General features: G+C 35.3%; 2 protein-coding genes across 2 annotated transcripts; one reads left to right on the top strand and one right to left on the bottom strand.

Moving 5' to 3' along the window:
- Positions 1-1382: 1382 nt before the first annotated feature.
- LOC145598768 (uncharacterized) lies at positions 1383-14719 on the top strand. Its single transcript, XM_081655159.1, has 8 exons — positions 1383-2524; positions 3528-3609; positions 4438-4513; positions 7787-7867; positions 8678-8814; positions 9377-9626; positions 10856-10919; positions 13859-14719. Exons 2-8 carry the CDS (start codon positions 3548-3550, stop codon positions 14506-14508), a joined length of 1320 nt encoding a protein of 439 aa, XP_081511285.1. The 5' UTR covers positions 1383-2524; positions 3528-3547; the 3' UTR covers positions 14509-14719.
- A 4211-nt stretch (positions 14720-18930) lies between these two features.
- LOC145573163 (uncharacterized) lies at positions 18931-21462 on the bottom strand. The gene is made up of 6 exons (XM_081631778.1): positions 21273-21462; positions 21057-21119; positions 20684-20975; positions 20232-20502; positions 20039-20142; positions 18931-19708 (listed from the first exon to the last, which is right to left on the bottom strand). The coding sequence occupies exons 1-6, from the start codon at positions 21460-21462 to the stop codon at positions 18931-18933; spliced, it is 1698 nt and encodes a 565-aa protein (XP_081487904.1).
- Between the last annotated feature and the right edge of the window lie 3855 nt (positions 21463-25317).

The raw sequence follows: 25317 nt of genomic DNA, 5'->3' as shown, positions 1-25317 counted from the left end.
GGTTAATAAAATAAGTAATAATTAAGTTTATCAATAATAAACCATAAATAATATAGTTCTTTTCTCCTCCTTGGTTTATTATTGTGAGTAATTATATAATTAAGCAAAAATTAATTATGCTAGTTGCCAAAAAAAAAAAGAGCAAAACGACAACAATAATAACAGTAGTAACAATAATTATAATGATAACGGTAATATTATACAATATTACAATGATGATTAATAACAAAAAACCAACATAATAAAACAAAACAAGCTTTTAATCTACTAAAACGACAAAATAAGTGAGTTTTACTTATACATAATGACAAAAATTAATATTGCTACTAATAAAACTATAAGCGCCGTAATTAGAAGGAAATATTGTTTTATATTCATTAAATCTTCCTCAAAAGTGAAGGTGTGGGTGTTTTGGTTGCCGTCGACGGGGAACATATCGGAGAAGAAGGGGGTGAAAAAAATTTTAGGTGATTTTTGGATAAAAAGTAGGAAGGGATAAGGGATTTGTGGTGAAATCAGGGGAAAAATCTGTCTTTTATAGAGATAGGTTTATCCGTTACTATTCTGTACAACTGTAAAAATATCATATAATAATCTAATATACTGACAAAAATTATGGTCCAAATATATTTATTTATAATTGTAAAAGTTTATCACAGTGGGAATGCAAGCCATAGTGGTCCGAGAGCCCTAATATCTAAAAAAGATCATGAGTTCGAAAACGGAAAGAAACACAAAAGTATGTAAAAGTAAGAAAAATAATAAGTACAAACGGCTGCATCTTTTTGTCAATTTAGTTAATAATATGCATGCATAATTACTACTAAGCAATTATAATAACTAAAAATTAATACTTTACGTAAAAGATGAGCATGTAACATGCATAAATCAAACAACTAAAACAATATAACAACATGAATAAAACAAAGGAGGATGATTTTACAAGTAAGAGAATTGTTTTTCACTGTTGTTTTTGAGGTATATAATATAATAAATGTTTGAGTTTCTGGTATAGAGGATCTCAAATATGGGCAACTATAGAGCATACTCCTCAAAACATTTAGAAATAGATAGTATAATTTGTTATAAATTTTTAGAAGTAGGTATAAATATACTTGATTAGGAACTGGTGCTGATAACGTGTTAAATGTTTACCGATAGAAAGTCTTTTAATCAGTGAAAAGAGAAGTAAAGAAGAAGTAAAAGGGGATGAGTGAAATTGTAGTGTAGTAGTAGTATTGCATGACATCCTACATATATATATAGCCAAGAGTCCTATACTAAGAGTACAATCATACTCATATATTGCCATATAAGTTCACAAGTCTTTGGACTTATATGGACATTATAAAATCAAATCAATAATTGGTAATTTGGCATTCACCTTATTTTCTAACATAATAATAAATAAAATTCCTAAAACTACCAAGCCACCCTAGCCCCACCACCGCCACCTTCTTCTCCACCTTCACCCAATGCAGCCGTCGGCGCATCCCCTCCCCTCCCTTACCCGACCCACCAAAACCTTCCCTCTCCTTTTCCCCCAAGCCCTAAACCGCCCCATCACCACCAAAAACGGTCAAACCGAAACCCTTAGTACCCAAAAATGGCCACGAATTCGACCACTAATGACTGAAATTGACCAGTGTTGGGGCCGAGTGGCCTTAACCGGCTAATTTTGGCTATTAAGGCCTGATTCGTGGCTGTTTTTGGGAAGGACATCTACGGTCAGGTGGTTTTGGAGCGGTTTAGGCTGCGGGAACTGGAGGGGAAGTGTTCAGGTGGATCAGGTTTAGACCGGTGGTAGTGGATGCACCAATGGCGGGTTGGTGGGTGGCGGCTGTGCCTGAGGCGAACAAGAGGGTGGCAATGGTGGGGCTGGGTAAATTTGGGATTTATTTTTATTTTTTATTTTTGTTTTTTACTCGTATTTATTTTATTTATTTAGCCTATAACAAAGCGACATGTGACTTTATGGCTCCACTTAAAAGATTCTTGGATGGAATCGGTTAAGTGATGGTTAAATTAAATTTGTTAAAAAAATTTTGTTGTTAAAATTAAATTTTTTTTGGGTCTTAAATACCGATTTTTTTTTTTTTTTTTTTAAATCCAAAATTTCCTACATTTTCGAACTTATTCATGAGCTTACGAGTCAAACCATGTATAGTTTAGGCTTGGCTTATTAAGAACTTGAGCGGAAGCCGAACTCTAGCGAGGTCCACTCAAGCCGAACTTAGATCGAGTAGTTCTAAGTTTCTTCTAACCAAGCCGAGCATCAAATAGTTCACAAATAGGCTTGGCTTAGTAACGTCCCTAATTATTAAGAAAAATTTGGGAATTACTCATCTTCCTGTTTTTCAATTTTAGAGGCAAGTAGTGCATTAGATCTTTTCACTTTTACACTGCACCTTCTCTCTCTTCCATTCGAAATTCAAAGCGTGCTCTTGAGTTTCCATTAAATCGTGCTCTGACTTCTCCATTGAAGCGGCTTCTGATCTTCTCCTCCATTGAAGCAGTTTCTGAGGTAATAGTTTATTTGTTAACATTGAATTTCAATTCAAAATCTAGGGTTTTGTTTCACAATATCGTCGATTCAATCGTCAATACAGTCTATTTAGGGTTCTTATAAGGCGGATTATTGAACTATTGGCTTTACTTACTGAAGTTATGAATATTTTGTTGCTAGAATTTTGTTATGTGCAAACATATTCTTAGCGAGAAGATTTAATGTGAATTTTTTTACCCTAATTTGATGATTGAGTTAAATTTAAATGTGATTGCAAATGTGTTGAATTATTCGAGCCTAATTTAGTCCACGGGCGGAGCCTTGTTGGGGCAATTGGAGCCCGAGTTGAGCTTGGATTTTGAGGCTGGTCGAGTTTCAGCTCGAGCCGAGTCTGCCTGAATTTTATTGAATTCGAGCCAAATCTACTCTTATTCAGGCTTGGCTCTATGGGTTAGTACCCCCTAACAAAACCCTCTTAAGAATTTTATAATTAGCAAGGCATCAATAGTCAATACCATTGAGTCATTTCAACCAATGAGCTTAAGTTTGCTGGTTAAAGTTTTTAGCCTGAAAATGTTAGGATGGAACTAGAAAATGGGCCTATTCTCCTCAGGGACTATAGGATTGCCCAATACTAGGCAGATTATTGCCAGGAAGCTTAACATAGTATTGGTTAATGGGTTGACTTCAGTGGGCCTGGATTTCCCCCCCGAAGCAGACTTCAGTGGGCCTGGATTTCCAAATTCCAATCATAGCCACAGAGAAGTCACCTCTCCTGCTCTTAGCATAGGGGGATATGCTTGTTATAGACAGATATTGGTCAAATCCTAAAGTTTTATAAATATCATTTTCTTTGTTGTTTGTCATTTGTTAGTTGATTTCAGATTTGCTGTTCATGTGCAATTGGCTGATGGGAGATGTTATATGTTAATAAACTATGAATTAATTGCTATGCATATTGTTATATTTTTAATTTCGTGAACCTTAGATGTTTTGAATTTTTTCACAATGCCAACTACAGCTTTATCGTGTCTTAAGAGAATGCAAATGACGTCGGATGAGGAGCAGCCATCTGTCTATGTCAAATATCGTTGCTTGTCAAGGTTGGTTTGAGATTGTTGCTTTATTTTTTTATAAAGTTGAAGGGTGTCTTCTCATTCCCATTATTTTTGTTCCTGGGGTGGGAGTGAGGGGGGGGGGGGGTGGATGGGCTGTGGTGACGGGGATGTTTTTACCAAATATTCAGGAAAAAAGAAAGCTGAGAGTACAAGGAAATACATTAACCCCTCTTTTAGTCCTTTTCAGTTTGAAAGATCCATTGTACTCTCTTCTTATGATAAAAGTCTACTGGTTAAAAGTCACTGGGGCATCTGATTTGATGTTTTGAGCATAGTGATGAGAAGTGTACATTGTGAAGGGTGGGAAAATGGTGAAGGGTGAATGAGAGAAATTTTTGTATGGTGAAAGAGTCAGTCTTGTAAGTGAAATATTTTTTATCATAAGTTGATAATGGGAATCTTAAGGTAATGCTTTCCCATAACAAAAACAAAGTAGCATAGCTGCATAGTAGAATGAAGGTTACACTTATATCCTTAGTGTTGTATTGTCATTGCTCAATGTGCATAAATTCTGAACATAATGTGCACGTTTCCTGATTTTTCTGAAAATTCAAATTTTAATTAGTTTGAAAATCAATTTTGCACATTTAGTGATAAAAATATGCACATTTAGTGAAAAACTTTTGCATATTTCATCCTTCTCATTCCTCCTATTTTAAGAAACTTCTCATTGGATATATATATATATATATATATATATATATATATATATATATATATATATATGTTTGTGTGTGTGTGTGCGCGCGCGCGCGTGTGTGTATATATGCAATTTCTTGTTGGTTAGAGCCTTATGGGTCAATTTCATTTCAGACAAAGTAAACAGAAGCTTGAAGAGTTGTTACGGGAGTGGTCAAAGTGGCACGTGCAGAACTCTTCTGGAACTCTAGTAAGCTCTCATCACTCTAGCTTGTGGATTTCCCCTCTCTTGCTCTTTATATCTTTATCCAAAACTAAGGTTGCTTCTCTCTCTTATACCACTAGAATGGGCAGCTTTTTTCAGAAATTTGACAACTATAAAGTAGCTTCTCCCCCTTATACACTATTTGCAGCTTTTCCCCCCTAATTTATCTAGTGGTATCCTCGTTATTATGTCACGTGCCCATAGTGTCAACTGCAAATAATGCCTTAGACAAAATTCAACTTGAATTCAAACCAATCCAATAAAGCGACTCATGAACAAGCTATAGTGACTTGGAAAACTTTTTTACGTAGACCTAAATAACCCAAAAAATAATGTTAGAAGTGTATTGAACCTACTTTGACTTGACTACTAAAAATCATCATATCTAAAGAGAGACCGTCATTAAGTACTTTTTGCAAATAATTTTTTAAAATTACTACCCTTATTCCATTATTTATTAAAGGAATATTTGATAATTACCACCATCTATAGTAGGCAAAATTGGAATTACCACCTCAGGGTTTGTTTTTTTTTTTTTTGTTGTTATTTTTTTTATTTTAATTACCACCTAGTTTTTTCCAAAACCTTTTAAATTCCCACCTGTTTGACGAATGACGTCATCATGGGGCCCAATTTTGCGTTTTTCCTCTCTTCTCCCTCAATTCCCCTGTTTCATTGCCTTCCTTCTCCCTTTTTTCGAATTCTTCTTTGAAATTCGATTTCAATGACTCAAATTAGGTTTACATTTCTGCAATCTTACTTATTTCGAATTGAATTGAATAGTGTAATTAGGGTTTGGGGGTAATCAATTTGGGGTTTTTGCTAAAATTGAAAAATTGGGGTTTATGAAAGGAAAATTGGACAATTAAACAAGTAATTGAGAAAAAAACACAATTAAATCATGCAATTTGGGCTAGGAAAAAAGGGTAATTCGAGGAGGAGAGAGGGAAAGAGAGGGAAAACGCGAAATTGGGCCCCATGATGACGTCATTCGTCAAATGGGTGGGAGTTTAAAAAATTTGGAAAAAACTGTGGTAATTTTTTTTTTAAAAAAAACTTGAGGTGGTAATTCCAATTTTGCCTACTATAGATGGTGGTAATTATCAAATTTTCCTTTATTAAACCACCTTTTCTCAAAGTCTAAAATTTATATTTCACTACCAAGAAGAAATCCATGCAATATTTTGTCACACATGGTCCATGTGCTAAAGTAGTGCTTACTTAGTACCAATTAGAATTTTGGCTTTGTTGGTACCAATTCACTTCTTTGTTGAAACCGGAATTGTACCAGCAATGTAATTTGTATCAATAGGAGTCTCTTCCATGTATTTATTCAATTTAGTGCTCATTGTTTTGCATTTTATCATAGCTTATATGCCGTGGGAAGGGTACAATTTTGAAGATGCAGTACTCATTCTAATTCAAATAAACACCCTCTTAATTAGGCAAATCGCCAAGCTAAGTTCACAAAAATAATATAAAGATGAAACTCAATTCTTAGACTTAGTTATTCTTATTTAAAAGTGGATGTAAGACGATTGTGAGCTTTGATGTAATTAAGGAGTATTTTTTTTTTTTGAGGTATGGGGTGGGGTATGGTGGGTGGAGGTGGAGGGCAGGGTGTGGTGGATTTAGGGCAAGTACATAGGATCCACCCCCACCCCATCCATGGTGGGTATTACTTTTATCTCCATCTCTCAAATTAAGACCCTTCCTTGCCAATGATTTTGTTATTTAATTAATATCATTAATAAAAGGTAGCCATTGACAAAATTTACCCTACATAGAAATGAAATAAAATTATTAGGACCTCTCTTCAAAAAGTGAATGTAACTATTATAATCATTGGGTATAACATTGTCAATGCATAAAAAAGATATAAGGCACATCAAGGTGATTAGGAGTTTTCTACCACTTAGGTGCCTTACTGCGCCTCACTAGTTGACATAATACACAATAAGGTTATTCAATGAAATGAGAGAGCTATAACTAAAATCATAAAGGAATTAAAGTCAACCTCTCGGAGATGAGTGCTGAGTGCTGAGTGCTGACTGTGCTCGTGGGACTAGCACAGTGGTGTAGTCTTATCCTATGTAGACCAAAACCTAGTCCTCAATGCATCTTGCTCTCTATATACGCCATCAACATCCTTGGATCCATCATAGAGCGAGAGATCCTTCGGGATCACAAACTGGTTCCACAATAGCTAGCCCGAGAGGACTGCAATGGGCTAAGTATGTCGGCACCCTCGATAATGTCCCAAGGTCGATACTAAAGGACGACCACAACAAACACAAGAATTTCATTGATAACAAAATAAGCAAATCAAGTTAATAAGTAAAGTCTAAGAGACTTACATTGTCAGGATTAGCGTGTCACAATATGCCTCTTAGGGAGGTGATAGTAATAACAACCGACATTCCTCGCAGATGTCAACTAGCTCTCACCAAGAACGAGCGTGTTCCATTCACTCAGGAGCCCGTGTCGGAAAATGCTCGTAGAACCACAACTGCAATAAATAAATGTTCTCAACAAAGATCATGGAAAAAGATTACAGAGGCCAGTCACAGTGAGCTCGGAGGTACGACAGTGTCTCAGGGGCAAGTACAAGTACATATCTGCAATGCAAAGCCAAGCCAACATCCGCACCGACAACAGATAACGCAACAACACACGACTCCCTCTACAGAGAGATCGTGCCAGCGAGAAAAATGAGTACGAGTATATGAACCCTATTAAAGTCGGCTAGCAGGGCTACACCAACGAGCACAAGTGCCGCATGAGTCCGACTACGCAAAGACTCAGCAACAAGGCAAAGCAGTTCCAAAACCTCCGGAGATGACAACCTGATATCCAGCTGAGCCACGGGCCGTAGTGTGAAGACAAGTCCGGTAATCATAGAAAAGTCTATGGACTATGGGGGGTAAATGGTTAATAGCCATCTCACCTTAAGGAAATTGGAATGTGTTTGTAGACTTCTAGTATCCCAAAAGTACTCTTAACAACGTTTGAACAACAGTGCCACTCCCACGATGGGTAGAAACCCAGTGATAGCTCTCTAGAAATCTGATGTGATTGTTCTGATAAAGTCTGGTTTGTTTAGATGTGAAATAGGTTATTAAAGTCAGTAAACAATGTGTTGTTAATGAAGCCTTGGTATTCTTTCAGTGTTTCTGTTTGTTCATTTGTGTATGAGCAATTTTCACTGTTATATTCTTAATTTTGATTGAAAGTTTGGATGTTTAACAACTTATACAGGATCGAAATGGAGGATCAGAAACTGGAGAAGGAACATACTTTCCAGCGCTAGATATTGGCACAGAAATGAATACTGTTGTGGTGAGTGTGTTAACTTGCTTCTTATTTCATGATAACAATTTGCTTTGTAGAAGTACATTAGGAATGTGTAGATGGCCTAGATGGTATTAATTGCACCAATAATCGCTTTTATGCATCTTCATTTTTGTGAGAATCTAAGTTTACAATTGTTTATGTATTTAATGCTTGTGTCCTGAATAATTTTTTTGTATCATTATCACCTAGAAGCACTTCTCTAAGAGTATTTTAGCATCCACGCAGTTGACTCCGTTGTGCTTCCACCTTTGCCTTCAAACAAGATTTTTTAGTGTCACACAGTCAGCACTCCTAAAGTTGTTTTCCTCTGTAACTTTCATTATAGACTTTAGTGAGAAGTGAACCATCATACCAATGTACTTGACGATCATAGAATGAGCTTGTCTGACATATATCTGTTTCAATCAAACTTGGCAAATTGTCATATGGCATCTTCTAAAAATAGAATAAAAGGGTTGAGACTCAATTTGCAAGTGATAGAGGTTATCAAATTTTAATTATAAGGCTGTTCATACACGTGATGCATTGTTTTTTGTAGACGGGTGGTAATGATGTGTATATGGACCTCTCACTAATGGTAGTTCTAGACTGTATAGCTCACCAATGGTAGTTCCAAATCGGGTGTTCAGTACTTCAGTGTATTGGTTTTGCTTTCAATTTGAGGTGTTGATTTACCATATAGGGCTATGCGAAGTTGTCGAGAGTTTTTTTTTTTTTTTTTTTTTTTTTTTTTTTTTTTTTTTTCAAAAAAAAATACTATTTATTTATTTATAATTTTTTTTAACCTTATTGTAGAACTTCTGGATGGAGGATGAAATAAGGAAGCCAGAAGACGAGGATTTTAAGCCAGTTGAGGATGCATTTGTGCCTCTTTATGATCGTGAATTTGCATTGAGTTCAATGTCAGTTGATGGATCAAGTAACTTGGAGGGGTAATGATTTTATTTTTTGACTTCCTGTTGTAGTGGTAGTAGGCTTGCAATGGGTTACCATGTTCTACTTATTGATATTTTGACCGTTCCCCGATCATTAGCTGAATTTTGGCTGGTTCTTATGTAAAGTGGGTTTTGAGCATTTGTCAATCCCTGTTTATTAGATTATTTAGTATTTACCCTATAATCTAAAATCAAGACATGTTGCAACTTTGAAAGAGAAAAAAAACGGATCTGTCCAACTTTTTTAGATTGGTGTAGGACTTTAGGCCACACTAATCTCCTCTTTTCACATTTCTGAGTTAGGCATGTTGTAGTCCTATAAGAAGTGACTTTTTTTAAAAGTTTGAATCAAAGTTGTTGCTAACATAAATTGGGTGAAAATTTAGAATCAAAAGCTCATTCATGTTTCCAATTGCCTGTCTTCCTTGTGTTTTTTTACCAGTGCATAGGGCCCGTATAATCTCCAGAATTGTCTTCTTGTTGTACATGCTTTGATTGATTTTGTCTTCAAGCTATTTCATGATGTTGTAGGTTTCTTTTTTCTTTGTCAACATTCTAGGGGATTGGAGCTACTGGATGCCCCTCGTTGTTTTAATTGTGGTTCTTATAGTCATTCACTTAAAGAATGCCCAAAGCCTAGGGACAATTCTGCTGTTAATAACTCTCGCAAGCAGCTCAAGTCTAAGCGTAATCAGACAGCTGGAACGCGCAATCCTACTAGATATTATCAAGACACCCCTGGCGGTAAGTATGAGGGATTAAGGCCTGGTGTTCTTGATGCAGAAACAAGGCGACTTTTGGGTCTTGGGGTAAGATATATCCTAGTTAGCTGATGTGTACCTTTAAAGCTATACAATTCATGTCCGATATGGTGGAAATTGTAAATGTTTGTTTGTTGATTTGAAAAATCCTTCGTATTATGTAAAAGCTAACTACATTAAGAAAATTAGTAATCAGATGTAGAGCAGTGGTCGGCTTGCTTACTTTTGTTTTGCTGCTAGGTTTTAAGCTGGTTGAACTGTTTGTAAAAGCTGGTTGAAATTTTTGTTCTTTTTGAAATGTTTGTTCTTTGAGTTTGTTCTTTTTGATGTGTATATTATTATAGAGTTGTAATATACCATTGTCCCAATAAAACAGTGAGCTAAATTTGGTTGCCCATTAACATTGGGTAACTAGTATACAAGAATAACGTAGTTTTTATTTCCTGTTTGTATTGGTTTACTATGTAATCTTTTCGTGGGTATGTAATCTGTAGAAACAGTTTTATTTATTTATTTTTAATTTTTAATATTCCTTTCACTTATTACTCTCTTTATACTAAAATTATTTTATTTTTTTTTTATTTATTTTTTTTATCCTCAAAAATGTAATTTTTTGTTTTACCTTGGTTAAATCCTTAACACGGCTGGCAAAATTGTTTTTGAAATATTGTAAAATGTTAAAATTAATTACTTCCTTCGTTTATTTAGTTGACACACTTTGCCTTTTGCACCATTCACATCCTACATTGTGATAAGCTTTTGTGATTTTTAGCTACGATAAAACATAGTCATATGGGATCTTGTTTAAATGTATCGATGAAAATTTTATTAGCATTTGCTTAGTTTACAATGTTGATAATTATAGATATTATTGTTAAAATTGTGCATTGATAAGTGTGATAAAAGAAAGGTGTCAACTAAAGAAACGAAAGAAGTATTTTTTTGAATTGTCATATTCTCAAGTCCAAAATTTGGATCCTTCTTTGTGTGTGTTACTAGTATACAATCAAGGATATTAAGGACCAAAGTTCTATATATTTACACATTAGAAGGTGCTAGAATGAGATGATTGAGAAATATATTATGTGCATTTATTTTTGAATTTGACGGATAGAGTGAGGAACTTTATAGAACAGAGAAAGCACAAAGTAGAAAGATGTATATTTACGATATAGCACTGATTTCTTGAATTTTCCCCATTGCTTTATTGCAATTAGCTGTCTTATATCTGGAAGGTGAAAATTTCCATTGATTTATTTCTTTTTCTTTGTTGACAGGAATTTGATCCACCCCCGTGGCTCAATAGAATGAGAGAAATTGGGTATCCTCCAGGGTACCTTGGTAAGTGAATTATTAAATTCAAATGCATATTATTCTCCTTCCTTGTTATGCCTTTGTCTTTTTTCTTTTATTTTTGGGTGGGAGGGCAAAAGAGAGTGGTGGCGGTGGGGGGGGGGGGGGGGGGTTTGCCGGTGTGTATAATGTTTCTTCCTCTATTCCTAAATAAAAGGATCACTTGGGATTGCTCATTTGCGCAGAGTTTAAGGATAATTTATTTGTATTAGGTATTATATTGTTCAAGTGGGCAAGTGGTTGATTTATTTATTTTCATAAAAGGACAATGATGTCCATGCAAGGGAATGTGAGAAAGTGTGGTTAAAGATTAGGAAAATTTACAAATTGCAACCATTTAAAACAAAAATTGCAAATTGCAACCTAATTCAACTTTTTCATCGGTTTGCGTGTCAAAAAATGTTCGGTTAAGGTTTTAGGGGTCATTTTTTCTCTTAAGGGTCTGAATTGAGCTTGGAATTAGTAAAAAAAATAACGTAAGTGCCTCGTGTGTGTAACAAAAATGTATCGATTTGTGGACAACTATTTTTTTTTTTTTTTTTTTTTTTTGCGGTAAAAGCAAGGCACTTACGTTAAGTTTTTGCCAATTCCAAGCTCAATTTGGAACCTTAAGAATTAATGTGGCCGCTAAAACCTTAATCGAACATATTTCGACATGCAAACCGATGAAAAAATTGAATTAGGTTGCAATTTACGATTTATAACCATTTTTGAGCTGTAATTTTAGTTTTAAATGGCTGCAATTTACAAAATACTAACTTTAAATGGCTGTAGTTTGCAAATTTTTCTAAAGATTAATAATATAAGTGGGCATCATCATGAAAGAGTAAAATGATGAAATATATTGGGTGGAAATTATGGGAATATAGTGAAGTAATAATACATTCTGGTAAGTTATCAAGAATTTAATTGATTCATTTATTTTGAAAGAGATAAATCAGGCAAGTCATGCAAAAAAAGAAATTTAATTGACTAATGGTAATAGTGATTGATATGTTGAATATAGGTATCGGGGGTGTGTGGATGGCCTTTTGTTTGTGTTTGATCTTTTGGTAACTACAATCTACCAAAGGGTAGGTCAGGTATTACAATTATTTTTATTTTTCCTATTGAGAACGTAAATAGCTTGGAATGTATATCAGGTTTTGACACATGTTGTTGATAACTTGATATGTATTTTGAATTTAGTAACATATACTTCCTCCATTCCACAAATATTGCAACAATTACGATTTTAGGAAGTTTCACAAATATTGCAACATATCCATCCCTATTTGTATATGTTTTATCTCTCCTCATTACACGAGTCTTTATCTTTATTCCTCTCAATCTCTCTCTTCTTTAAAATCCGTGCCCCCTCCCCATGTTGCAATATTAAGGGAACAAAGGAGATAGTATATAGATATAACAAAGCATAAAACGAAAGTTGTAAATGATGAGAAATGTAAATATTACCTTTAAGTTCATCTTTTTTTTTTTTTTAAAAAAAACAAATATAGAATATAAAATGTGTTAAAGATATGGACTAATAATGTTGTTGGATATATGTAACAAATATATAACAATAACAGCTAAATTAGAAAGAATATTGTGTTATATACATCCTCCATTTCTTTTAATTTGATGCATTTCAATTTGGAGCACATATTAAGGAGAGAGAAAAGCAAAAGACAAATTACCCCCACCCACTCTTGTCCCATGGCATCGACCAAGGCCCACCACCAACCCTCGTCTTTCATTTGTACCTAAGCCGCCTCCGCTATTCCACCTTTGTCAACACCATGAGTCTTACCACAAAGCTTCTATCGTCTTTTTCAAGCTAACAACAACCACCAAGTTAAAACTATTAAATCTGAAACCATCACCTTCGAAAACAAAAACACTAACAACCTGCAAGAGATCAGCCCAGGCCAGTAGTGCATTTCACATATGCTCGGAGAAGGCCGAAACAGAAGTCAGATAAGGAAATAGGAGCTGGACAGTGAGCTGGAAGTTAGTTACAGGGAGAGGTAATTTGGTAATCTAGGAAATAAGTTTGTTAGTCCTTGTTTTGTGTGCTGAGTTTGTTATCACAGCTGGTAGTTTTTTTTGGGTATTTAAGGAGGGATTTGTATTGGGGGAAATCATCTAGAAAATTATTGTGGAAAATATTCCTTGGAGAGCATCCTTTCCTCTTGAAAGAAGGGAGTTGTATTGTGGTTATTCTGACTTGCAATACAATCTATCATTGGTTTGGCTAATTTCTCTTGCTCTGCTTGAATTACTCTGTTTTTTCCGAACTAATATCTAGCACAACCATGGCTGAAGACAGCTTTAATTACATGTGATTACAACCCAAGACATCCCAAATCCTTTGAGGTCCTTGAAGTTTCTCCGGTTTAGAAGTGTAATTCATGACCTAGTCCAAAATGAATTTGGCACTCTCCTTTTCTTCTTTTACATTTTCCCACTTGTGAAACATACATCGACACTGAAGTTTTTTAAGGTGGCAAGAAAATATTTGTGGCAGTGTTAAAATCACTTGCATCTAAACATAAATTAGAGGTGTGCCTGGTCAAACTGATGTTCTTTAAGATTGAACTATATATATGTTTACTTAATGTTCTTTTCAATAGGACCATATTCTTTTACTTAATGTACATTTTAATTGGTGCACAAACCAATAATTACTAATTAGCTGTCCAAATTATTCATAATGTGAAAGAAAATTTATGTGTTCATGTCTGCTAGCTGAAAGCTTACTTTGGAAATCTGCATAATGTGAGATCACACTAATCTTGTGGAGCTTATCCATGGATAGGTTTGCCTTAGAGTTGGTGCAAAATTGTGTCAGGATTCTATTTTTGCATTATAATTTCAAATTACTTTGCTTCTTTGATCTATTATTTGCTTTCACGGTCTAATCTTGTGAACATTTGAAATTCCAGTGCCAGATGATGAGGATGTGCCTTCTGGAATTACCATATTTTCTGATGAGGAGATCAAAGAGGACAAAGAGGAGGGGGGCCAAGAAGAGGGTGAAATTCTTGAAGCGGAACATGTTGAAACACCACAGAAAATGAGTGTAAAATTTCCTGGCATAAATGCACCAATCCCGAATGATGCAGATGAAAGAGTTTGGGCAACTAGACCTTCCAATTCTGATCGGAATCGGTTTGTTGATGGTGCTTACTCAAATTATTCTGCAGAGTCTTATAGTAGGGGACGCCGCCGAGAGCATAATAACCGTGATTTCAAGGACAATGATTCATTAGGCTTTGACAGAGCTTCCAGGTATACACCGAGGTATAATGACCACGACTATAGTTCCCCATCCCACAACTCAAGAAAAAATGTTTCTGCACCTAGGAGTCCTAGTTCTGGAAGATCTGCAGATGATAGAGTTAGAAATGATCCTTTGGATTCAGAAGATACCTTAGCTCACCGATTATACAGCTCATATTCGTATAACTCAAGTAGACGTTTTCCAGATCACAGCAATGATTTAGATGGTAGCAGGGGTGATCAACCTGATTATTCATCAAGAGGTAGGGATAGAGATGACAAACATCGCCATCGTAGTGGTAGTGGGCGATGAGCAGCATAACTTACAATCACTCGTCAATAATTGTATAAAGTTGTGCCTGCTTATATCAGATTTGTTGTACTATTGTGTTATCAGCATCTTCATTATTAAATTTTTTTTTTCTCTCAATCATTTTTAGGCCCAATTCAAATTTTGGTTTGCCATTGTAATACTCTAATTCTTTGTTAATTTTTTTTTAATTATTTATTTATTTATTTATTTATTTGGTAAGCTGAACTTATAAAACGAGGGAATAGAGTAATTATATAACTAAATCTTTTGAATACCTGTCTTCAAGCAAGAAGAGCAGCAAAAAATTCAACTTGCATCTCGAATAAGCAATGGAGCTTTAAGTTTGTGACAATGGAGGAAGATTGGGAGAGTGGAGGAGACGTTAATTGAGGCAGCTGAATATAATGGAGATTTGGAGACGGGGATTGGGAAGATGAAGGAAGAAAGCAACTAATATTCGGGGATTGGGAAGATGAAGGAAGAAAACAACTAATATTACTAAGTTGCCCATAGAATTAATGGATGAAAAGATTATCATATCCCATCATATACCAATTATGTATTTTCTTTACCTCCGATTTTTTTATTGAATTCATTTTGCAGCCTTTTGATTTGACTACAGCTACACCCATATTAAAATTAGGTTTGGCCCATGATATTAGCAAAGTCAAACTTGTCAAACCCACCTGGACATACAAAATCTTTCTTTTGTGACTAGGGCTGATTATGATGTGACTCAAACTCGTTAGACTCGACTCAAGCTTAGCTCAACGGTCAAGCTCGAACTCAAAAGCTTGGCTCCAGCTCAATTAGAGTTCAACTTGATTTTGAACTCAATAGCATGTCTCAATATATGGCTCAGACTTTGTTTAGTTCATCTTATATTTACTTATTTCAGAAAAAATAAGTTCACACCAAATCAGATAAAAAAATAAGTTCAGATCAGATGAGAAAAAAAAAAAAGTCCAGATCAGATATCGTTTTATGTACAATTTTTTATTGCTAAATATCTTTAATTTCGTAATTAAAAAAATTGTGAAAATTACATTATAATAACATACACATTATTATGAATCTAACAAGATCCCACTTGATATATTTTTTCCTTATAGTTTGTTGTACATTTAAGGTTAAAGTTTAGTCAAATTTGACAATCAGATCAGACCAAATCAGATAAACAAAAATAAGGTGAACTAAACAAGCCCTCACACTAATAATCTAGTACTATATTGTGTTACTTTTATAACAAATCTTACCTATCTTCTTTTCCAAAACTTTAATGTGAGAGTATGAGATTGTACTTTGTAGAACATCTAATACCATTAATGTTCTCTTATATTCTCTCGTTATAATTATTCGATATGGTACAACTTGTGTAACATCACAGATTCACAGTGTTATTTTTATAATTTTGTACAATCATACAAATATACATACCATCAACATTCTAATATATGTACCAGTTCATAACCAATGACCATAACATTTTATTACTTATTAGTTATTACCATTTAAAATTGCTTTATTTTCTTAAAGGATTGTAAATATGATGTGTTTTTTGTTTATTATTCTTGTATATGATATCGTGGTTACAAAAAATTATATTGTTATTAATTTTCTCTTAATGCATTATCCTTTGAAAGCAAGACATAATTAAGAAATTAACAGATTCATTTTTAAAAATTGTTTGAAGTTTATAATTTTTTTTATTTTTTATTTTTTATTTTTACTTTTATCACCAAGAAAAAACAGAAAATTGTTTTTTACCACCAAACTTTTAAATAATTTATTTTACCACCAACTAAAAATCAAAAAATTGATTTTCGCCACTTGCTGTCAAAATAATCATTAAATCTAACAGAATTAAAAAAATTATTTGATTTTCGTGCCAAAACATGTTCTTTAATGTTTTGGGGGTCAATTTGGTCCTTTGGAATCTATTTGGGGTTAGACTTGACTAAAAATAATCGTAAATACCTCATTTTGCCTACTAAAAGTACTTCGGTTTGCGTGACCCACACAAAACGAGAAGTTTTCAATAATTTTAGTCAATTCTGACCTTAAATCGGAACCAAAGGACCAACATGACCCCCGAAACCTCTAAAGAACATATTTTTGGCATGAAAATCGAATAATTTATTTAAAACCGGGTGAAAAGCAATTTTTTGATTTTTAGTTGGTGGTAAAATAAAACTTTTAAAAGTTTAGTGGTAAAAGTAAAAAAACCATATTTTTAGAAACAAATGTTAAGCATATCGAGTTTCTCACGAGCTTTTGGAGTCGAGCAGACTCAACTTTTTAGAGTCCCGAGTCGAGCTTATTCGAGTTGAGTGTTGACCAAGTAGCTCGCCTCATAAGCAATGATGAGAAAAATGTACAAATTAATATTTATTACTACTACATTAATTTATTCCATTGTTTTTTTTTTTTTTATTAATAGCAACCTTTTTTTTTTTTTGTTTTTTACATATGCTTAATTAACTTTAAGACTTACATAATATGAAGTAAGTTTGGAAACTACCAAAGAAGCTTTACTAGCTTCAATGATATAAACATTACAAAGAAACCTACATAACATCGTCCTTGCAAGATACAGTCAGTTTGAGAACCCAACTAATTAATAGCCTTCGAACATGCTTCAAGAGATACCAAACAATACCATTGTTATTTTTGTATCCCTTATACTGTAGACTTTAGAGAATGGAAAGAAGAGCAACCTATTAACTTTTGAAATTTTCATAATACACTTAGGTGTACTATGGTTGGTATAAATATCTTTCGTATATTCCTTAATTGAGTGAATTTGTTAATTCTTTCTTATTTATAGCTTCCCAAATTATAATCTCTAAAATTCTCAATCAGTGATTGATCGTTGTTAGGGGGGGGGGGGGGGGGGACGGACACAAAATTATATACAGAGAAAATTGATGGTTGTTAACGATTTTATTATTAAAAGAAAATGTAACTTTCAATTATTTTTGATTTTTTCATTTTTTTTCTAAGTTTGTGTTAGCTTATGAGTTATGATGTTCAAGATGATGTTATTCTAAATTTAGGTTATTTGTTATTGCTGCTGCTGCCATAAGCCCATAACTCCATATGTTACAATTGTTGCCTACTGGCCTATGAAAAAACTAATAAGTATTCATGGTGGCAATTCCTAAACCCTTGCATAAGAAATCAAAGTTGTAGCCATATTTTATACTAGCACAATAGGCACATGATGCGATAAGTTAAAAAGTATTTATTTTAGGAAAATTCCCATTGGTACACTCCAGGTTCTGACTTTTCCCAGTGATACCATTTTTTTTTTTACTTCCGACTGATACACTCAAGTTTTTTACTTACTAACTACCGTGATTAAGTCTGATCAGACGTTAATAACTTAGTTTATGAAGGTCTTAGGCTTAGTAAAGTATGAAAAGACTAATATGCCCCCCCCTTTTTTTTAATCCTTTTCCCTCCAAATTTCCCCCCTTAATATTTCTGTTATTTCCCTCCAACTTCTCAAACCCTATTCCCTCCCTATAAAATCGCCACTTTCCTCTCTTCTCCATTTTTTCTGTTGGTCTTCTCTTCTCTTCTCTTCTCTTCTAACATGGTTGGTTTTGCAGGTAGTGGTTCCTCTTTTGGCAGAAGATTTGGGAGGTCCATGTGGGTCAGACGAATTCACTGCAATTGTAATCCACCAAGACATGTTGATATTAGGGTTTCTGACTCAATTTCGAATCTAGGGAGGACATATTACAAGTGCAGGCAATGTGGTTTGTTTATGTGAGTTTCTGAAGATCAAATTAAAGGAAACCTTGATGAATCTTCCAATTTGAGATTATTAAGAGAGGAATTTATTGATTTCACAGACATAGCATATGAGTTTGCAAGCTACGTTTATATGGTTGTTAGAATTGCTCTTGTTATGTATCTGGTTTTACTGTTTATAGCTCTGAAATGAGGAATGTGTATTTAGTTTCCATGTAATTAAGAGATTAAGAGTACTAGGAAGGTTGTATTTTCTTGGTTTATGAATGAAAATTGCTAAATAATTGGCATTTTTAATGTGTTTAATGCTGTTTGATTAGTTACCATTAAATCATATATTGAGGTAAACTAAAATAGATAAAATGACCAAAATGAGGGACAACTTGAAATAGACAAAATGGCATCAGTTGCCAATATTCATTAATAACATATAATCCAAGGTATTTGGGAACATTGCAAAAAGCATCCAAATTACCAACTAACAACTATAAAGTTAAAAAAACCCACAGTTAACTACAAACTTTGACTATTTTGTCAGTAACAAAAAACATATGCTACTATACTGCAGAACAGAACACTTAGAAGCTTGGAGAATTTGAGTTTGCTTGAGACATGTGCACTGGCTGGCTAGGCATTTGTGAAGCTATCAGTACTATTGCCTGATCAGCTGAGGGTCTGCCCTTCTTTCCCTTTTCTTTTTTTGGATGAAGTTGCAGGTTGAGTTGCTGCAGACTTAGTTGCTGCATATTGAGATCCAATTGCTTCAGATGTTGATGTAGACTTCTTTGCTGCCTTAGTTGCTTTGGCTGCATTAGTCTGGTCTCTGACCCTAAGATTCTTGATGACAACAAGCTCATTTGACTTCAGTTCTTTCCCAGTTAAGCCTCCCTTGCAAGTTGCCTTATTATACCCAAAGCAACCACATTTGATGCATTTCACTAATTTTGACCTTTTTCCTGGTTGCTCTTCACCTTCTTCCCTCTTTCTATTCCTACTTGGACTTCCAACTCCTCTCTTCATCTTAGGAGGCATGATGATTCTATCTGACTCCTCTGCAGGCCATTGCTCTGTGTTAGGAATAGGATTAATGCAGACACTGTAAGCTTGCTTGTATGTCTTCACAGAGTACCAGGAATTGACAAAGTCATGTGGGTCCAACTTTGCATCAATGCAGGCCCTAATGGCATGCCTACATGGCACACCTGTCAATTGCCATGCCCCACGAGAAAAAATCTTCTTGTTTAAGCTGATGAGCGGAAACTGTGATCTTCCCTCATGAATTTCATATTCTCCTAGGCTGGACTTAAAAGCTCTGCATTTTGAGCTAGCTTTACCTATCTCTTTCACTTGCTTCACAATTTTAGGAGTATTTCTCCATCTTTCCAAGACCTTGCATTCTCCATCCTTGTTGCAATTCTCACCATACAAACCCTTCTTATTCCTGCATACATTATCTTAATTATACATATAACCATAACAACTTGACATAATAATGATAACAAAGCAACTGGACATTTAATACCTTCTAGCAAAGTCAAAATAGGCCTACACCTATTCACCCCAAGTGTAGAGTTAAATCTCTACAAAATTAGATGTGTTGGAGACATTGCAAACATTTGGGTCAAATGCATGCTTACTCCATTTGGATAGTTCTCCCAAGTCTGCAAACCAGGTCATGAAATCTTCACCTCATGCTTTCTGCATCTTCTCCATAGCTTTCCTGAATGTGAAAGTTGAATTAGCATTGCATGCTCTCTAGAAAAGAACATACATCATAGGGCCTGGAAAAAGCTTCTTGTAATTTCTACTGATATGCCTACAGCAAAACCTTCTGTCAGCTTTAGGCCAGACTTGTTTTAAAGCCAGTTCAACTCCCTGGTTCAATGAGTACAACATTAGTTTGTGAATATTTACATATCACAAAAAGCAAAAAACAAATGAAAACTCAAAAGAAAGTTACTTGCCTTTTGCCTATCAGAAATAATGGTCCAATGCTCCCTTGATGAATCATTCACAATGTTCAAAAGATGCCAAAAGAAGTAGGTCCAGGATTGCTTGTCTTCTTGGCCAACTACAACATATGTTATGGGAAAGATCTCATTATTGCCATCTATTCCCACAGTAGAGAGAAAAACCCCACCATAATTACCGTTGAGATGGGTCCCATCTACACCAATCAAAAGTCTAACACCTCTTAACAGACCTTTCCATTGTCCAGTGAAGGAAATAAAAATGCTGGTAAATTGAAGCTATTTAGGGATAGATTCAGTTTCATGCTATGCACAAAAAGCTTTGGACTCTGGGTTTGTTTCTGTGTACATCTTAGCATACATTAGAAGTAGTCTATATGACTCATCATGCCCTCCAAACAACTGCTCAACTACATAGCTTTTTAACCTGTACAAAGGTTTATTGCCTCATGTAGATGCCATATCTCTGAAAAAGAAGTTCATTGAGTGATTTCCCAAGAATGTTTGGGTTAGCTCTAATGTCTTCCATGACTTTTTGTGCTGCCCATTTTACATTGCATATGGGGTTGTATGTCTCTAAGCCCCTGCAAGTGTGTACAATAGGCCATATTTTCTTGATTTCCCAAGTTATACCATCTGCAAGTCTACTGGCATGCAATCTCCAATCACAAAATTTAGATTGGCACACAATAACATATCTTTTGTTGTCAGCATACCCAACATCAATGGCAAATCTTTCTTAAACAGCAAAATCCTTCAAAGTATCCTTAAAATGACCATTGTCAGTAAAAATCTTCCATGGTCCGAGTGATATCTTACCAAAATCAACATCCTCATACATTTCCCCATTCTTGTACAATCTCTGAAAATAATCCTCATCATCTTCATCATCAAAGAAATCAAACCATTTTCCTGGTTTCTAGTTGTCCTTCACTTTTGGAATCCTATTAAGATGCACTTGCTCATCTGCTGGAATATCACCTTTTGGTGCAACTTCTCCATCAGAGTCCTCATCATCTTTAGCCTCATTCTAACCACCAGATTTCTCTGTCTCCATAGACTCAGAGCTTTGGACAACCAATTTCATTTTTCTTCTCACCCTTGAACTATAACTACCCTGCTCCTGACTCATATTCACCACATCCTGAGTCATAGTCACCCTAGAAGCTGTGCCTTGAAGCTGACTCACAGTGTCACTAACACCTAGCATCCTTCTCTCACTCATAGTTGAACCTATTTTTAACCCCTTTCTTATAGCCGTGGACATATGAACCTTTCTTATAAATACAGAGGTCTGAGAAGCCTTTGTCAATGGTTCAACATTAGAAATGTTGGATGTCTAAGTGACTGTCAAAGGTGAAAATCTAGGACTCTTTCTTAGGGATAAAGTCTTAAACACAGTATTTGGTGACCTTGGAGATGGTGGCTGTATTAGGGTTGTTTTGGTGGCAGTACTTTTCTTACTCTTTGAAGCCTTAACCTTCCTTGACTTTTCTATCCTCTCCATATTCTTCTCAAACTCTATTCTACCCTTGGTATACTGAGCAGCAGATTGAGCATTATTTGTTTCATCTTAGGGTGAATCATAGCCATCATTATACCTAGGTGGAGAGGACTCATTATTTAGGGATATCTCTTCAATAGAAGGCTAAAGTTCAATTTGAGAGTGTTCAAATTGGAATGGTTATATTTGGGGTGTTTCCTTTTGAGTGGGTTGATCTGTTTGGTGTGTTTCATTGTGAGGGGGTTGATCATTTGGTGGTGCAGTTTGGGAAGGGTCATCAATATGGGGTGGTACAGTTTGGGAAGGTGCATTATTTGGTGGTTCAGTTTGGGAAGGTTCATCAATATGGGGTGATACAGTTTGGGAAGGTGCATCATTCGGTGGTGCAGGTTTGGAGTTGTTCCTTAACTTCTTGGTCATTTTATTCAAGACACTTGGTTTCTTGCCACACCCAACCCAAATGTGATGCACATCACACTCACCTAGGGCATGAATCATCTTACAAAAATCAGCATCATCTAGTAAAGGGATATGCTTTTCATTGTGACCATAACAAAAGGAAGGGTTGATTAAGGGATACTCAGTGTCTAATGCAGCAATGTCCTCAATTCCATAACCAAGTCCATCAAATTACATCTATCTAAGTCAACACCAATGTCAATATGTTTATCAAAGTAATGAAACCTTAACACAACATCATGACTGTCACCCATTCTGCAAAATAAGGTAAACAATGTACACACTTACAACATGCAAAAAAATTCCAACTCATGTATCCAACAACCAATTAAACATGATCATGACATTTCATTCAATTTAATTCCATACTCTAAACTAATAATTGAACAAACATAATCACGCACCTAATATAGATGAAAGAACCCTAAATTCGCACAAATATACAACATTTAAATCATGAAATAAACCTAAATTCTTATAAAAAAAGGAACATCAAGAAAAAGCACCAAATCAATCATAAATGAACAGTAGTAGTACTAATATACCTGAATTATGCAAGATTTCCCTCTCCTAGCTTTATAGAACAACGAAATTAGCGAATTTGCCTTGTAAACCCTAGGATTGCTTCGTGAATTCACCAGAGAGCAGAGGATAGAGAGGGATGAAATTAGAATGAATATTGGTTTAAGTCTAGTCGAATTAAATGGAAGGGAAAGGGGTTTAATTATGGATGTTGGAGGGAAGGATTTAAAAGGGGGCAAATTAGTCTTTTCATACTTTTTTTTAACCTAAAAGGCTATTAACCTTCATAAACTAAGTTATTAACATCTGATTAACAGACTTAATCACGGTAGTTAGTTAGTCAGAAACCTGAGTGTATCAGCAGGAAGTCAAAAAAAAAAATGTGGTACCACTGGGAAAAGTCAGAATCTAGAGTGTACCAATGGGAATTTCCCTTTATTTTATATTTAAATGATTTTCTAAACGATTTTATCATGTGTATACATGACAAATATGAATAAATGTTAAAGAAAAAAAATTAGATGTTGAAAATGAATGAATATACTCCCTCTGTCTCATATATAATTCTTGTTTTTCTATTTTGGAGCCTTAAAATGTTGTTCTTGTTTCTATTTTTTGATAGTGTGTAAAGACCATTATACCCTCACTTTTTTAATTGTATTCATTGTACTTCCTAATTTACCTTTAAGTTTTGCACATGTCTTGTACTTTTTTCCACTTTCTCTCTCTAACTTTTGAACATGATTGTACTTTTCACTTTTATTAATGTATTTTATCTACTTTCTTCTCCAATTTCTTAAATAACATGAAAAAAACACAAACAAAAACCATATTATGGGATGGAGGGAGTGTATATTTATGAATGGGTGAAGACAAGTAGTTATATTTGGTACCCTGATTCATGATGGTAGCGAGTGATTGTGGTTTTCAATGTCCTCTTTTTATTGTGATGGTCTATTTAACGGTAAATTGAGTAGAAATGTTTTGCGTGTCGTATGAACATCAATACTAATACTCCCTTCGTTTTTAAATACTTGCTCCACTATCCTTTTCTTGCCGTTTTAAAATACTTGCTCCATTTCTTTATTTGGAAAGTTTTTACAATATTTAATTAATTTATCTCACCAAGTGGACCCAACAATATTAATTCCATATTCTCCCCCCTTCAATTCTCTCCATTACTTTTGGTTTTTTTACAATTTTTTTATTCTTCCACCAACCCCAATACCTCCACATTTTACTACTTTCTCCAATTTCTCCTAAAATTCCGCGCATCGAGAAATGGCGCATTGAGAAATGGAGCATGTTTTCGGTGTTTTTGATCCCTTGGGAGAGTTACGTCACCAAGGCTGGTCCGGCGCGATCTGTACTTGCAAAACACGGAGACTCCGGTTAGTAGGAGCTCCACCTCCAACGATCAAGTTAGTATTGGTCGCAGAAGATGAAAAGGTGCGGAAAAGGTAAAGGTGAGATCTTCTCGAATTCCAAAATCATGTGTTTTCTCTGATGTGAGAGAATGTAGGGTTGTTGTAATAAATGAATTGTGTTCCCAAAATGGGGAAAATCTCCCTATTTATAGGGTTATTGGGAAAAGTGCCCTTCATTAGGTCAGAATTACCTAATGGGCTGCACCGTTTTGCGGAGTTCTTGGGAATTAGGCCTTGAAGGCCGTCATTCCATCTGTTATCTGAGGCTTGACACGTGTCAGCCAAGGAGTGGTCCACGTTGGACCCACCTGCTGATTAGCTAACGGTTATTACCGTTTTACTTTGAAGGCAATTACGGGAGTGCCCCATTTTAACTATCTATAAATTGCAAGTTACCTCCCTTCTTCTCTCTCATCTGACTTCTTAAAAATCTAGAGAGAGAAAAAGAAAGTATTTCTAGAGAGAGACGCTCTGCCCCCGCATGTAGCTGATTTCCAGAAAACTTTCTGGCTGTAGTCTCGTGGACATAACCGATCACCGCTTGAGAAATTTTTCCAGAATTCTACAAGGTAACAATTTATCCCCTTCTTACCTTTTCCAAGCTTTTTCTGTTTGTATAGAGCTTTTCAAAATAAAATCGATTCACCATCAACACACACGACACAGCCTAGAACAGTAGTCAGCCGATCTCCTAGTACGGCTGAGTTTAGGACTGGGGGTGCCGTCTCTGGGTGCATGGACCTGCTTTGCTCATCCACGAATCCCACTGTCTCTATGTCTGTGCAGGACACAGTGGCAAGAGTGAAATAGACGACTATTAAGCCAAGAAGGAGAAGGGTCACTTTGGAAGTGCTAGCTGATGAAGTTACCTTAGACGGGGAGTATGGGGAATCAGATGAGTAATCAGGTTCTTTGCCTGGGGGTACTCCAACTACTCCTAGTGATGGGATATTAAGGGAGTCAGACCGGTGAAGGGTCTATCTCCGCCTCCATGCATAGAGATCCCAATCAAGGGGATCACGACGAGGCATCCCAAAGATCGGGGGCCAAAGCTACTAGATCAGGTCAGGTGGAAGCCGGCTACGAAATTGAACGGCTGGCTACGTCGCCGTCTATGTACAACCCTACCGAAACTCATATGACCACCAGAGACGTAGCTTGGAAAATA

This window comes from Chenopodium album, chromosome 2 (assembly GCF_948465745.1).
Source record: "Chenopodium album chromosome 2, dcCheAlbu1.1, whole genome shotgun sequence".
NCBI lineage: Eukaryota > Viridiplantae > Streptophyta > Magnoliopsida > Caryophyllales > Amaranthaceae > Chenopodium > Chenopodium album.
Note: the sequence above shows the minus strand (reverse complement) of the source record. Positions and strands in the feature narration are given on the sequence as shown.